Below are 13,438 nucleotides of genomic sequence, written 5' to 3' on the forward strand. Positions count from 1 at the left end.
ACTTATGACCGTTTTCACACTGTTGCAGTATCCTCATGGTCATGATCAAAATTCAGACGCTTGGCAATTGACTCATATTTATGACGGTTGCAGTGTCCCAGGGTCATGTGATGCCCTTTCGCGACCTTCTGACAAGCAATTTGGCATTTGTCAAACCAAGCTAACTTTAAAAAGTGAGGGGTAACGGTGAGCCATAAAACATAATGTTTGTTAGTTTGTGCACCTGATATACCCCAAGAAAATTTAAAACAGTATCTTGGTTTTCAATTTAGTTTTTGCGCTTTTTCTAACTAAATGTTGATTCTCGTGATTTTTGAAGAATTTTGACACTTCTGTCATGTTTATCTTTCTTGTTAGCTCAGTTTACACAAACCAGAGATTAAGCTACAATCCCTAAAGGAAGATATTAAAGAATTTCTGAAGACATCAGGTTTGTGTTTTTTTATTCATTGCATTTTAAGATATTTGGTTTGAGTAAGTGCTGAATATTAGATATGGTCCATTACTTCAGGTTAATTTTCAACCGACTAATAAATGCATTAAGTGTAGCAGCTTATAAAGAAGTATCTTTACTCTTTGCTAACAACCATGGGGAACAAGCTGTTATTGCGCCCACTTCTGTGCAACCTTTTTGAAATCTTGCTTTAAGCCAGCAGTCACCAAAAATTATTTGCATTTTTAAAATTGCACTAAATTAGGGGTCCTCAAACTATGGCCCCTGGACCGGATATGTGCAATGAACGTTTGTATTGCTGCAGAGAGTCTCCCCCTTCAGGGTCCTTTTGTGCCAGTCGGAGGGCGGCAGAAATTCCAACTTGGAATTCAGCCTCCTAGTGACGGGCTTTGGGCGAAGGCTGGAGGGAAGTTCCGCTGGTGACGAAGAGCTGGAGTGCCTTGTTCCAGTGGGACTGCATCATGGCCTGGAACCGCCTCCTCGGTCAGATCCAATTTGAACTGAGCCAGCTCTTTCTCATGGTGGCTGTTTAGCTCCAGCAACTGCTTCCTGTTGGGGCCCTAAAGAACCCAGACAGTCAGGCGAGGAGTGGCTGGGAAGGGAGGGAAGAGGTCTGTGAGGCGCCCCTCGATGTGAGTGACATCAAGTTGGCCACGCCCACCCAATCACATGACCATCTAGCCACACCCACCCAACTGATCATTAGGCAGATCATATTAGTGGTCTGTGGGATTTGAAATTATAAATTTAGTGGTCCCTGAGGTCCAAAAGGTTGGGGACCCCTGCTTTAAGCAGCTTGCTAACTGATCTGCTGAACATATTCTTGTGCTACCAGAAATTTCCCAGGCTGAAATACTGTTCTATCAAGCAAAAATTAAAAGTTCCTACTAACATCTCTACTTTGATCCTTTCAACTGCCTGAAAATATGTTGCCCTTATCCTCAGCTTAGGACCACAATTGAGCCCATAATTTACGTTGCTAAGTGAAACATTTGACCTTCCCCTTGTCACAATTGTCAACTGTATCATTGCATCATTAGTAATCCGATTGTTAAGTGAATCTGGCTTCCCCATTGACTTGGCTTGTCAGAAGGCTGCAAAACAGGATCACATGACCCTGGGAGGCTGCAATGGTCACAAATACGAGTCGGTTGCCAATTGTCCGAATTTTGATCATGTGACCTTGGGAATGCTGTAATGATTGTGTGAAAAAATGATTATAAGTCACTTTTTCCCAGTGCTGTTGTAACTTTGAATGGTCACTAAATGAACCATCGTAAGTCGAGGACTACCTGTGCAGCTTAATATTGCTAGCCAGGACACTCCTATTTTACCTTCCTAGTTTGGCTTGGGGAAGACGGAAGGCCAAAGGAGAAGGGGTCGGCAGAAAAAGGGATGGTTAGATATTGTCATCACGCAATACACATGAATTTGGGCAAATTCCAAGAAACAGTAGATGGTGGGAGGGTATGTGTGCCATGGTATGGTCCATGGGGTTGGCACAAATCGGAGATGACTTAACAACTGAATCACCACAACAATTGCCTTGGACTCCTACGTTGTCCTTTGAAACCCTGGAAGTAGGTATATTTACATCATTGCAGTGGGATTTGCTGCTGATTTGGAGGCTGTATTCTGGAACAGTAGCAGTTGCTGCTTTTAGTCATGTGCAGTTTCCAACACTTTGTTCTGACCTAAGCTTCCCAAGAGCCTGAAGCAAACTCCTGTTCCTGACAAAAAAACCCTTTTATTAATTTACTGTAAATTCTGTTCATTCACATCCAGCAAAGTCTTTCAAAGGAGGATTTATGGTCACAGACTTTATCTGGCTTGGAGAGCTGACAGGCCAATATCTGCAAAACCTGGCAAGGAGTCTCAGAGATCCACAAACTAATTAAGCGAAGTAATTGTCTCCTGCAAATTCCACTCCCCTTTCACCCCTCTTTTATTCCCTGTGGGAGGGGACATTCATCGTCCACCTGTGGCCTTACTCCCAAGTCGACCCCTGTCCTTTAGCTGTTTCCTTTGTCTGGCAACTCTGCGCATGCGCACACTGGAAACAGGCTCCAGCTGTTTGTCTGCCTCACTGATGTCTGACTCTGAAGGCACCTGATAACCTTCGGACGACCCTGGCCCCCTCTCTGCCTCCGACACAGAGCCCTCATTAGAGCCTTTCTCAGACTGCAGGACTGGCCCATGTTCCTCCCCAACCTCCTCACTGTCCGAATCTGCTGCCAGCTCTACTGGTTGCTGGCGGGCCACAACACACTTAGACCAGGGTGTCAAACTGGTGGCCTGCGGGCCAGATGGATCATGCACAGGCCACGCCCACTCCAGTTCCACAAATGGGGAAAACGTCATGAAATGTCATGTGACAGCAGCAAGAAGCCCTTAACCCTTAACTTAGATTATAGGAAGGGCAGATGCCGCAGTTCATTTGGTGACAGCAATAGCACTGAAAAAAGTGACTTTTTTACACAGTTTACGGCCTTTGTAGCATTCCCATGATCATGTGATCAAAAGTGAAGTGCTTGGCAATTGGTTCACATTGATGACCGTTGCTATGTCCCAAGGTAATGGGACCGCCTTGGTCATGTCCTTTGCAACCTTCTGACAAGCAAAGTCAATTGGGGAAGATTCACTTAACAACCAAGATTCCTAACTTATCGGCTTCAGCCGTTCACTTAACAACTGACGCAAGAAAGTTCGTAACATGGGGCAAAACTCACTTAATGAATGTCTCACTTTGCAACAGAAATCCTGGGCTCAGTTGTGGTCGTAAGTGGAGGATGACCTGTACTTAAACCCTTCTTTGTTGGGATTTGGTGCAATGCTGGGGCTTCCTCTTAGTACATTCTTGCAGTGGCTTGCTTGTAGTATCAGAACAGGCAAACCGCTGATGGCTTTTGTATGGCACCAGAACCCAGAATGGCATAAGATAAGTGGAAATGGATGCTTCAGGGCATTGGGAGATGGTGTGCAATTGTCAAATTGCCCTACTGTGGACCTTTACTTGGAAATCAATTCCAAGCCATCACTTGCCTTTTGAATTTCATTGGGGTATTGGTCTCTAGTACATAAGATGAGACTCAGTGGCTAAGACACTGAGCTTGTTGATCAGAAAGGTCGGCAGTTCGGCGGTTTGAATGCCTAGCGCCGGGTAACAGAGTGAGCTCCCGTGACTTGTCCCAGCTTCTACCAACCTAGCAGTTTGAAAGCACATAAAAATGCAAGTAGAAAAAATAGGTACCACCTTTGGTGGAAGGTAACAGCATTCCGTGTTCCTTCAGCGTTTAGTCATGCCGGCCACATGACCACGGAGACGTCTTTGGACAGCGCTGGCTCTTCGGCTTTGAAATGGAGATGAGCACCGCCCCCTAGAGTCGGGAACGACTAGCACATATGTGCAAGGGGAACCTTTACCTTTTATAAGATACATAAATGTTGTAAACAAAATTAGGAATGTATGAATTATGTTCGGTGCTTTTGTGTGCTTTTAAGACTAAAAATTCTCTTTCCTATCCCATCCTGTTATTCTCAAGTGTTTAAATGTCGGCGAATGAGTTTTTCTAATCTTCAGGTGTTTTTTTTTTAACTCTTATTTTGCCAGGTTGGGAAAAGAAGCTGCACAATGCTGTTTACAGAGAAATCAGTATGTGAGTTTTGTTTTTGTCTCGGTGTTGGTATAACTTTTGCTTCATGTTTGCATGCCGTGTGGCTTAGAGGCCCCTAAAGTGTTGCCATCACACTTTTTTTTAGTGTAATTTTACTGTTGCAACCTTCCCTACAAACCTAAACCCCAAAATGAAGACAAATGAACAATAAAAACAATGTTTGCACCTCTTCAAGCGGAGATATACTATTTCACAGCTTGGGGAAGCCTTGACTTAACGTGTACAGGTAGTCCTCAATAACCGCAATTGACCCCCAAATTCCCATTGTTAAGTGAATTGTGCCCTATTTATTTTGTTTGTTTGTTTATTTATTTGTTTATTGAATTTATATTGCCGCCTATTCGCCCATGGAGACTCAAGACGGCTTTCAAAATATAAAACCACATTTAAAACAATAAAAACTAACAAAAAGAATCAAATAAATTAATATAGTACAATATAACAAAATCACCTCCCACCCCCCTGCCCCGATGACAGCAGATCACATGAGCCATTTAATGGGCTCCATCTTGATTTGCGTTCTCCAGGCCCGCTGGCAGACCCAGGTCTTCAGCGCCTTCCGGAAGAGTGTTAGAGTGGGAACCATTCTAATCTCTGGGGGGAATGATGTTCCAGAGAGAGGGAGCCACCACAGAGAAGGCCCTTCTTCTGGGCCCCACCAGGTGTATCTCCCTAGGGGATGGGACCCACAACATTCCCTGCCTCCCCGCTCTGATGGGTCGGGTAGATGTGACAGGCAAGAGACAGTCCCTCAGTTAACCTTTTTAATGACCTTTTATGCCACGGTTGTTAAGCAAATCACTGCAGTTGCTAAGTGAATCTGGCTTCCCCATTTATTTTGCTTGTCAGAAGCCAGCAGGGAATGTTGTAGGTGGTCATGACCCCGGAACAGTGCAACTGTCATAAGTACATGCCAGTTGCCAAGAGCCCAAATTTTGATCATGTGATTAAGGGGATGCTGCAACGGCCGTAAGTGTGAAAACTGGCCATAAGTTACTTTTATCAGTGCCGTCATTAAGTGAATTGTTGTATATGAAGGACTACCTGTATGTCACTTGTTTCCAATGCAACTCATTCTGGGTTGAACCCATTAGTGCCTCCTCTAACAGGATCATTTGGGGCATTAAGCGAGGATGGCTGTTAATATGACTGTTGTCAGAGTTTGTTGCAGAAATCACATCCAGAAAGCCCACATAGATAACTGATTCAGCAGGATTCATTAACTTCTCTTTATATACATAATAACACATGAAGTAATATATACAATACCAACAGTGGTTCTTCCAATGTGGCAAAAAGTGACAGACAAAAACAGGCAGAGCAGAAAACAGCAGAGAACAGTTTCAGTTTTGATTCAGAGTTGGAGACTAGATTAGTTCTCTTGCACAGACTCAGAGCTACATAGGTAAGCCACACCCAGGCTCTGAGCCCCTTGGCATAGCTCTCTGTTACCAAATAGTTCCCATTGGCGGACCTTGTTTCCATGTCCTATTCCAGCCAGTCCCCAATGGCTGACCTGTTGCTATGTCCTATTCCAGTTCATGAATATTCTGACAGTTGTGATTTCTGACTTCTTGCAGGCTTCCCCTTTGGCCTTGCTTGTGGGAAGTTAGCAGGGAACAAAAATGAATTATCCGATGTTAAGTTTTTGAAGTGATTATCAGATCTCAATATTTCTCTTCAATTTTATCCTACCTTATTGCCACCAGGATAAACAGTGAAACATAAGTGCCTCTAGCAATATTTCACAAGGCCATAGATTGATCACAACACCATGTATTGAGAGGCGTGGTGGCGTAGTGGTTAGAATGCAGTATTGCAAGCTAATTCTGCCGACTGCCGGCAGTTCGATTCTTAACAGCTCCAGGTTGACTCAGCCTTACATCCTTCTGAGGTCAGTAAGAGGAAGAACTAAATTATTGGGGGCAATATGCTGAGAGGGCTATAAAGAGAGGGATATAAAGCATTGTGAAGCGGTATATAAGTGCTAGTGCTGTATATTGTGCCTGAAAATTTACATATCTCTAAGAAAAGTATGATTTATAAAGATTTATTTAGTAATGTGGGTCTAAGTAATACTGGTACTAAAATAATACTTATTTTTTTCCTTTTAGGTTTCCTTTACCTTGTTCTACATCAGTGCCTCCCGAACACATCAAGGAACCTTTGGCTTACATGAGAAAAGCTCAGGTTTGATGTGATTAAATTTTACTGCACATGCTCAAATATGGATATATGCTGTATTTGACATGACTCTGCCAGTTGGCTTGGGTCCCCAATTGGGGGGGGTATCACACTGGAGGTGGTTGATGAATTTAAGAGAAAATTCTACATCCTGCTACCTCCCTCTCTCCACATCTGTTAATTGCAACTTCACCTGGATTGTAATTCTGTTTGTATTGTTTTTAGAAATTTATTGTTCTGACCTAGGCTTCCCCAGCAGCACGAAGCCGAGTCCTGGTCCCGATAAACCCCTTTTATTTAATTTACAGTGAATTCCTCTCCAGCAAAGTCTTTCCTCTCTCACAGTTTTTCAAGATAGTTCACAATTACCGACCTTTATCAGGCTTGGAGAGTGGCCAGGCCGATATCTTTCAGACGCCGCAATACTTGGCAAGAATGCAGGAATGAACTCATTCTCTCCTGCAAACTCCCCTCACCTTTCGCTCCTCTTTTATTTTCCCTGGGAGGGGCCATTCACCGTCCACCTGTGGCCTTACTCCCAAGTCGACCCATTTTCCTTAGCTGTTCCCTTCGTCTGGCAACTCTGCATGCGCACACTGGGAACAGGCTCCAGATGTTCTTCTGCCCCATTGATTTCCAAGGCAGCTGATAACTGTCAGACGGGCCTGGCCCCATCTCTGCCTCTGACGCAGAGTCCTTGTCAGAGCCTTCCCTAGACTCCAGGACTGGCCCATATTCCTCCCCAACCTCCTCATTGTCTGAATCTACTGCCAGCTCTTCTGGCTGCTGGCAGGCCACAACATGTTTTTTTAATGGTTTTATTGCTTTTAAAGCTGTATGCTGTCCAGAATTGCTTCGAATGAGATGAGCAAATTTAATAAATAAATAATAATAGTAAGTAAATATGTTTGGGCTGAACTGAATGCCACCAATCTCAAGCAGCAATGCTATGGATAAAATCTGGTTTTCAGATCCGTAAGATAATGTAATAGCCATTCCCAAACAACCAACATAGGCAGACTGTGCACCTTTCACAAAATAAGCAAGCCCCCTCGCCCTTTTAAAAGGACTTGACTTGCAACAGTTCATTTAGTGACGGTTCAAAGTTACGATGACACTGGGAAAAAGCGGCCTACTACCTCTACTTTCTTGCCATATATTGTCCATACAGGTAGTTCTCGACTTACGACCACAACTGGGCCCAAAATTTATGTGGTTAAGTGAGACATTCATTAAGTGAATTTTGCCCCCATTTTACGACCTTTTTTGGCACGGTCGTTAAGTGAATCACTGCAGTGGTTAAGTTAGTCACATGGTTGTTAAGTGAAACTGGTTTCCCCGTTGACTTGTCCAAAAAGTGATCACATGACCTTGGGACACTGCAACCGTCGTAAATATGAATCAATAGCCAAGTGCCTGACTTTTGATCACGTGACCATGGGGATGCTGCAACGGTCATAAGTGTGAAAAAACAGTCATAAGTCACTTTTTGCAGTGCCGTTGTAACTTTGAATGGTCACTAAATGATCTATTGTAATTCGAGGACTACCTGTATATAGGAATCTGATTTGAAAATATTGTTAGTTGCCCAAAGTCATCTGCTTAGGATGGGCAGCCATATAAATCTGTGAAATAAATAAATACTATAATTCTTGTGACTTTAACCTTCTTCGTGTTATTAATTAACCCAATCAAGGCTCATATTTAGAACTAGTGCTGATAACCCGGTGTTGCCTGGGTATTTATTTATAAGGGGGAAATGTTCCAACTAAATGTAATTTGTAATGTTGGATTTTCCCCCTTACCAGAGGGAGCCCCCTCTTGTGGATTACTGTGAAGCCGTTACCATGGCAATTCCATTGCGCTGTATACTAGAAGCCATTTTAAGGCAGTACAGTAGAAGCCATTTTAAGGCACAACAGGCTGTATCATAACAAAACACACACCCTGAGGAGTGTTAGGAGTGTCTTACCCCCATAGTATTTTTTTCCAGAGAGTAAGTCATCTGTGTACCAAGTTTGGTTGAAATTGCTCGAGGTGTTCCAGAGTTGTGTTGGAACATACACACACACAAGCAGCTATTTTCATATCTATAGAAGATTAAATGCTCAGTTGAGGTTGTCAGCAGTCTGATGCTATGGCATTATACAGATATTTGTCCCTTATTTTTATCATGGCAGCATACAGTCACATTTGGGAGTGGCGTGGTGGCCTAGCGGTGGAGCTCTTGCCTCATGATCAGGGGGCTGTGAGTTCGATCCTAAGTAAAGGCAGATATTTCTCTCTCTGGGCACACTGAGAATATATCTGCTGAACAAAACTCCACATTCGCGACAGGAAGGGCATCTGGCATTAAAACATTCTGCTAGTGCTCCATTCAGTTGCCCAAACTCCACCCCGCAAGGGATTGTGGGGTTATTAAAAGATGATGATTATGATAAATCACATCTGAAAGTGAAGAATGTATTATTAGGGTAATGCTGAAAATGGTTTACAGGAGCTGGAAAAAGATATGCACAAAATCCTAATCAATTAATGCTGTTTCATCGACAGGACAATTGGGGCAAGCTGAAACTTTCCACTTAAGCCCTTATTAGAGTAGATGGGATAATATTGGCCAGTCAGTATGTCTGAGCATAAATATTTGAAGAGAATTGGCAATAAAAAAAGCTTAAGACATTTCTGTTCTTTTGTAGACAGTTAAAATGACACAAACAAACAAACAAACAAACAAGCCCTGCATCAATACATTCAGCGAACACATGAAAAATTACTCTCCATCCATACTATATCATATTAAAGCATTAAAAAAATATAAGTAAAGCATTTAAACATAATTAAATGCTTTAATTATATTAAGCATTAGACATATAAGATATATCACTTTTTACACTAAATAATGGGGTTAATTGCAGTTGTGTAAACTCCGTACCTGAATATTTTTTTTCAAAAGTATAATAGGAAGGGATTTTGCCCGAGTTTGCTGGATTCAAAAAATAAATAAATCAGTGATCTGTAAAAGTAGATGTATGGTGTTACCTGGGGTGAGTAATAAATTGTCCTCAAATGAATTGATATGTGACAGTTCTATTACATTCCTCCATTTTTATTACCGAGCTAATGTACATATGATACATATGAAACAATCATGTCAGATTGTTATATATTACATACTGTAGGTGTAACATTGTTTTCTAGACTGTTTTTTTTTAAACTGAGGAATTGTAGGAAAAGAAATTCTCAAATGGAAGATAAACAGGAAGATAGGGCTGTTCCCCCCACCCCACCCCCAAATACAGTAATTGAAACTATTCCATTCCGGTTTTCTTTCACAGGAGAAAAATTTAGCTATTGCTATCTATCTTATCTATCCATCTATCCATCCATCCATCCATCCATCCATCCATCCATCCATCCATCCATATATCGTATTTTTCGGAGTGTAAGATGCACCAAGAATTTGAAGAGGCAAATTAAAAAAAAAGTTTTTGCACTCTGCAAAACTGGCGTGTTCTTCGCAAAAATGGGCCCATTTGTTTTCAAAAAAGGGCACGAATAGCCTTTAGGAGCCTTGTAGAGTGCTCCTGGAGGGTGGGGAGGCTCCTGGGGTGTTGGGGGCTCCAAAAACAAGCAAAAAACATGCATAGCCTTTAGGAGGCTTATAGAATACTCCTGGGGGCCGGGAGGGGGCAAAATTGAGCAAAAAATGGCCTGTTTTTTGCTCATTTCTGCCCTCCCCAGCTCCCAGGAGCACCCTGAAAGCCTCCTAAAGGCTATGCATGGCCATTTTGTTGAAGGGGACGGGTTTCGGGATGCAAAAAATGCTGCATTCAGTGTATAAGACGCACCCAGATTTTCACCCTCTTTTTTGAGGGAAAAAGGTGATAGATTAGATAGATAGACAGACAGACACATCTGTCTGTCTGTCTGTCTATCTATCTGATTCGATCTTTATAAAATATAAAAACAGATTTTTTCATATATATATGTTTGTGTGTGTGTGTGTGTGTATATATGTATGTATGTATATGTATATATATGTATATATCAGTGACGTGTGGTGAGGTTTATGGCTGGTGAGGCAGCAATTTTTTTAGACTTGTGGACTTCAACTCCCAGAATTCCACAGCCAGGCATGCTCAGTTCCGAGGGCCGTGTGAAAGCCGCGGGAGAGAGGAGCGAGGCCGAGGCGCCGGGGGTCGCTGGAGGCCGTTAAAAGACCAGCAGGACAAGAGGCGGAGGGTGAGGGTTTATGCCTGACCTTTCCCCGACTTCTTTACCCTGCCCCTCGCTGTTAAGATGTTCCCCCCCACTGAACTGGAATCTCCGCCTTATTGCCTTTACGAACTTTATGAACTGCTTCCTGGCTCCTACTGTGGACGTTCGTTTTTTCCCCCCTCTTTCATTTGGGAGCCTTGATTTATTAACCTTACCAGCACTACAATACCCTACTATGTATTAAGCCCTGTTACAGCTAAAAGATCGCGATTTACCTGAGGTCAGACTTGCTACGGTTGCGAGAGCCCCCCTCTCGCAGTTATGCCCCCCTGCCCTTTCCAGGGCCCACCTTGATGACGGGTTTATTAACCCAGAGAGGTGGAGGAAGCGGGGAATTAGGGTTTTTTTAATCAAATGTTTTTTAAATATTTTAGGGGGCTCTAGGGTGGGGGAGAGGGTTACACAGGCCAGGAGTCTGGTTAGAGCTAGGCGAACAGGTGTGGTCAGGAGGGAAGTGAGCGGAGCGGGGGAGGGGAGGGAAAATAACATTCCTATAGAGGGCTCTGTGATACCTACGGTCGTAGGGAGGAGCAGATGCGAGGACAATAGAAGAACGTGTAGTCGGTTGGGAGACCGTGGTCGTTGGACACACCCGGTCGTTTGTACCAACCCCCGCATTCTAGGTGGTCAGGTTCTACAGAGCCAGGGCCTCAGGCTGATGCTGTGTAATGCGAGGTCCGTGGTCAACAAGGCCCCCCCTCATTAACGATCTGATTTCAGAGGGGGAGCCGGACCTCGCAGGAATAACGGAGACCTGGTTGGGCCACGAGGGAGGTCTGCCCCTCGTGGAAATGTGCCCGCCGGGCTACCGTGTATTCCATCAGCCACGGGCCCAGGGCAGGGGTGGTGGGGTAGCGGTAATTATACAGGAGAATCTGGAACCGAGAGAATTCACTGTGCCGCAGATATCCGGGTGTGAGTCTCTGGGCGTGAGATGGGGCCCAAGGAGGCAGTTGGGCCTGCTGATTGTATACTTGGCTCCTCGCTATACATCAGCGGCCCTGCCCGAACTCCTCGAGCGGATCACTGAGATGGCAGTTGAGACCCCCAAACTTTTAGTTATGGGGGATTTCAACCTGCCGTCAATGGGAGAAGCATCCGAGGCAGTTCGGGAGTTCATGGCTTCCATGGCAGCCATGGATCTGACTCAAGTAATTCAGGGCCCCACGCACGAGGGAGGCCACACACTGGATCTTGTTTTTGTCTCCGACCAGTGGACGAGTGATCTAGGAGTAGGGGATCTAGCCATCACGCCCCTGTCATGGTCAGATCACTCACTTCTCCGGCTCGATTTCCCTGGTGCTACCCCCCGCCGCGGGGAGGCGGAACCAGATTGTCCTAGATGGTTCCGCCCCAGGCGCCTGATGGAACCGGATAGGTTCCAGACGGAGCTTGGGCCACTTCCTGTGGACCTGACCCGCTCCCGGATGGAGGACTTGGTGGCTGCATGGAATAGTGCGGCCACCGGGGCCTTAGACCGGGTTGCGCCTTTGCGGCCTCTCCGGTGGCAACGAACCGCCCTGGCTCCCTGGTTCAACGAGGAGCTAAGGGCGATGAAACGCCACAAGAGATGCCTAGAGAGCAGATGGAGATCCTCTCGCTCCGAATTTGACCGAACACAGGTAAGAACCTACTTAAGGACTTACCTTGTGGCATTAAGAGCGGCCAAATGTCGATATTGTGCCACTCTTATTGCGTCCGCAGAGAACCGCCCTGCCGCCCTGTTTCGGGTGACCTGCTCCCTCTTGTCACAGAGGCAGCGGGAGCCCCCTTTGCAGGGCAGGGCAGAGGAATTTGGGGAATATCTGCAGGATAAAATCGCTCAAATCCGGAGGGAGTGGGCCCCCTTCAGTGTTCCAGGGGGGACGTCCGAGGCGAGTCTTGAGAGACCATGCTGGGAGGAGTTTGACTCTGTTGCCACCGAGGATTTGGACAGGTTGCGTGGGCGACTGCGAGCCACCACATGTTTATTGGACCCGTGTCCCTCCTGGCTTGTGCTGGCATCCTGGGAGGTCACACGAGGCTGGCTATTGGGACTTGTGGACGCTTCATTGAGTGAGGGGTTCCTGCCAGCCGCCTTGAAAGAGGCGGTTGTGAGGCCCTTGCTCAAGAAGCCTTCCCTGGACCCGATGGAGCTAGCAAATTATCGTCCTGTCTCCAACCTTCCTTTTTTAACGAAGGTTGTAGAGAGTGTGGTGGCTCAGCAGTTCCCACGTCACCTGGAGGAATCTGAGTATCTAGACCCGTGCCAGTCCGGCTTCCGGCCCGGGCATAGCACGGAGACGGCCTTGGTCACGTTGGTAGATGATCTCTGGAGGGCCAGAGATAGGGGTTGCTCCTCTATCCTGGTCCTATTAGAGCTCTCAGTGGCTTTTGATACCATCGACCATGGTATCCTACTGCGCCGGCTGGGGGGGTTGGGGGTAGGGGGCACCGTGTTGCGGTGGTTCCGCTCCTACCTCTCCGACCGGACGCAATGTGTGTTGGCAGGGGAGCAGAGGTCGACCCTGAGGCCACTCACTTGTGAGGTGCCGCAGGGGTCGGTCCTCTCACCTCTCCTGTTCAACACATATATGAAGCCGCTGGGCGAGATCATCCGTGGTTTTGGGGTGGGATACCATCTGTACGCTGATGATACACAGCTGTACATTTCCACCCCAAACCACCCCAACGAGGCCGTCGAAGTGATGTCCCGGTGTTTGGAAGCCGGAAGCCGGAAACGGGTCTGGATGGGAGACAACAGACTCAGACTCAACCCCTCCAAGACGGAGTGGCTGTGGCTACCGGCCCCCCGGTTCAACCAGTGCATTCCATCGCTGGCCATTGAGGGCGAGCAACTGGCCCCCGT

At 45.7% G+C, this 13,438-nt stretch overlaps 1 protein-coding gene across 5 annotated transcripts in view; it reads left to right on the plus strand.

Annotated features, from left to right (window-relative positions):
- Positions 1 to 13,438, plus strand: part of TBC1D19 (TBC1 domain family member 19) — a 90,687-nt gene that overhangs the window by 4,119 nt on the left and 73,130 nt on the right. For 4 of the 5 annotated variants that reach the window (XM_081958912.1, XM_081958913.1, XM_081958915.1 and 1 more), the window contains exons 2-4: positions 358 to 430; positions 4,065 to 4,110; positions 6,243 to 6,318. In XM_081958912.1, coding sequence (XP_081815038.1) covers positions 358 to 430; positions 4,065 to 4,110; positions 6,243 to 6,318 — 195 coding nt within the window. Of the gene's footprint in view, positions 1 to 357; positions 431 to 4,064; positions 4,111 to 6,242; positions 6,319 to 13,438 lie in introns of those variants that run through there. The other variant, XM_081958916.1, reaches the window with a different exon arrangement.

The sequence above is a fragment of the Natrix helvetica genome (genome assembly GCF_964273705.1).
Source record: "Natrix helvetica genome assembly, chromosome: 7".
NCBI lineage: Eukaryota > Metazoa > Chordata > Lepidosauria > Squamata > Natricidae > Natrix > Natrix helvetica.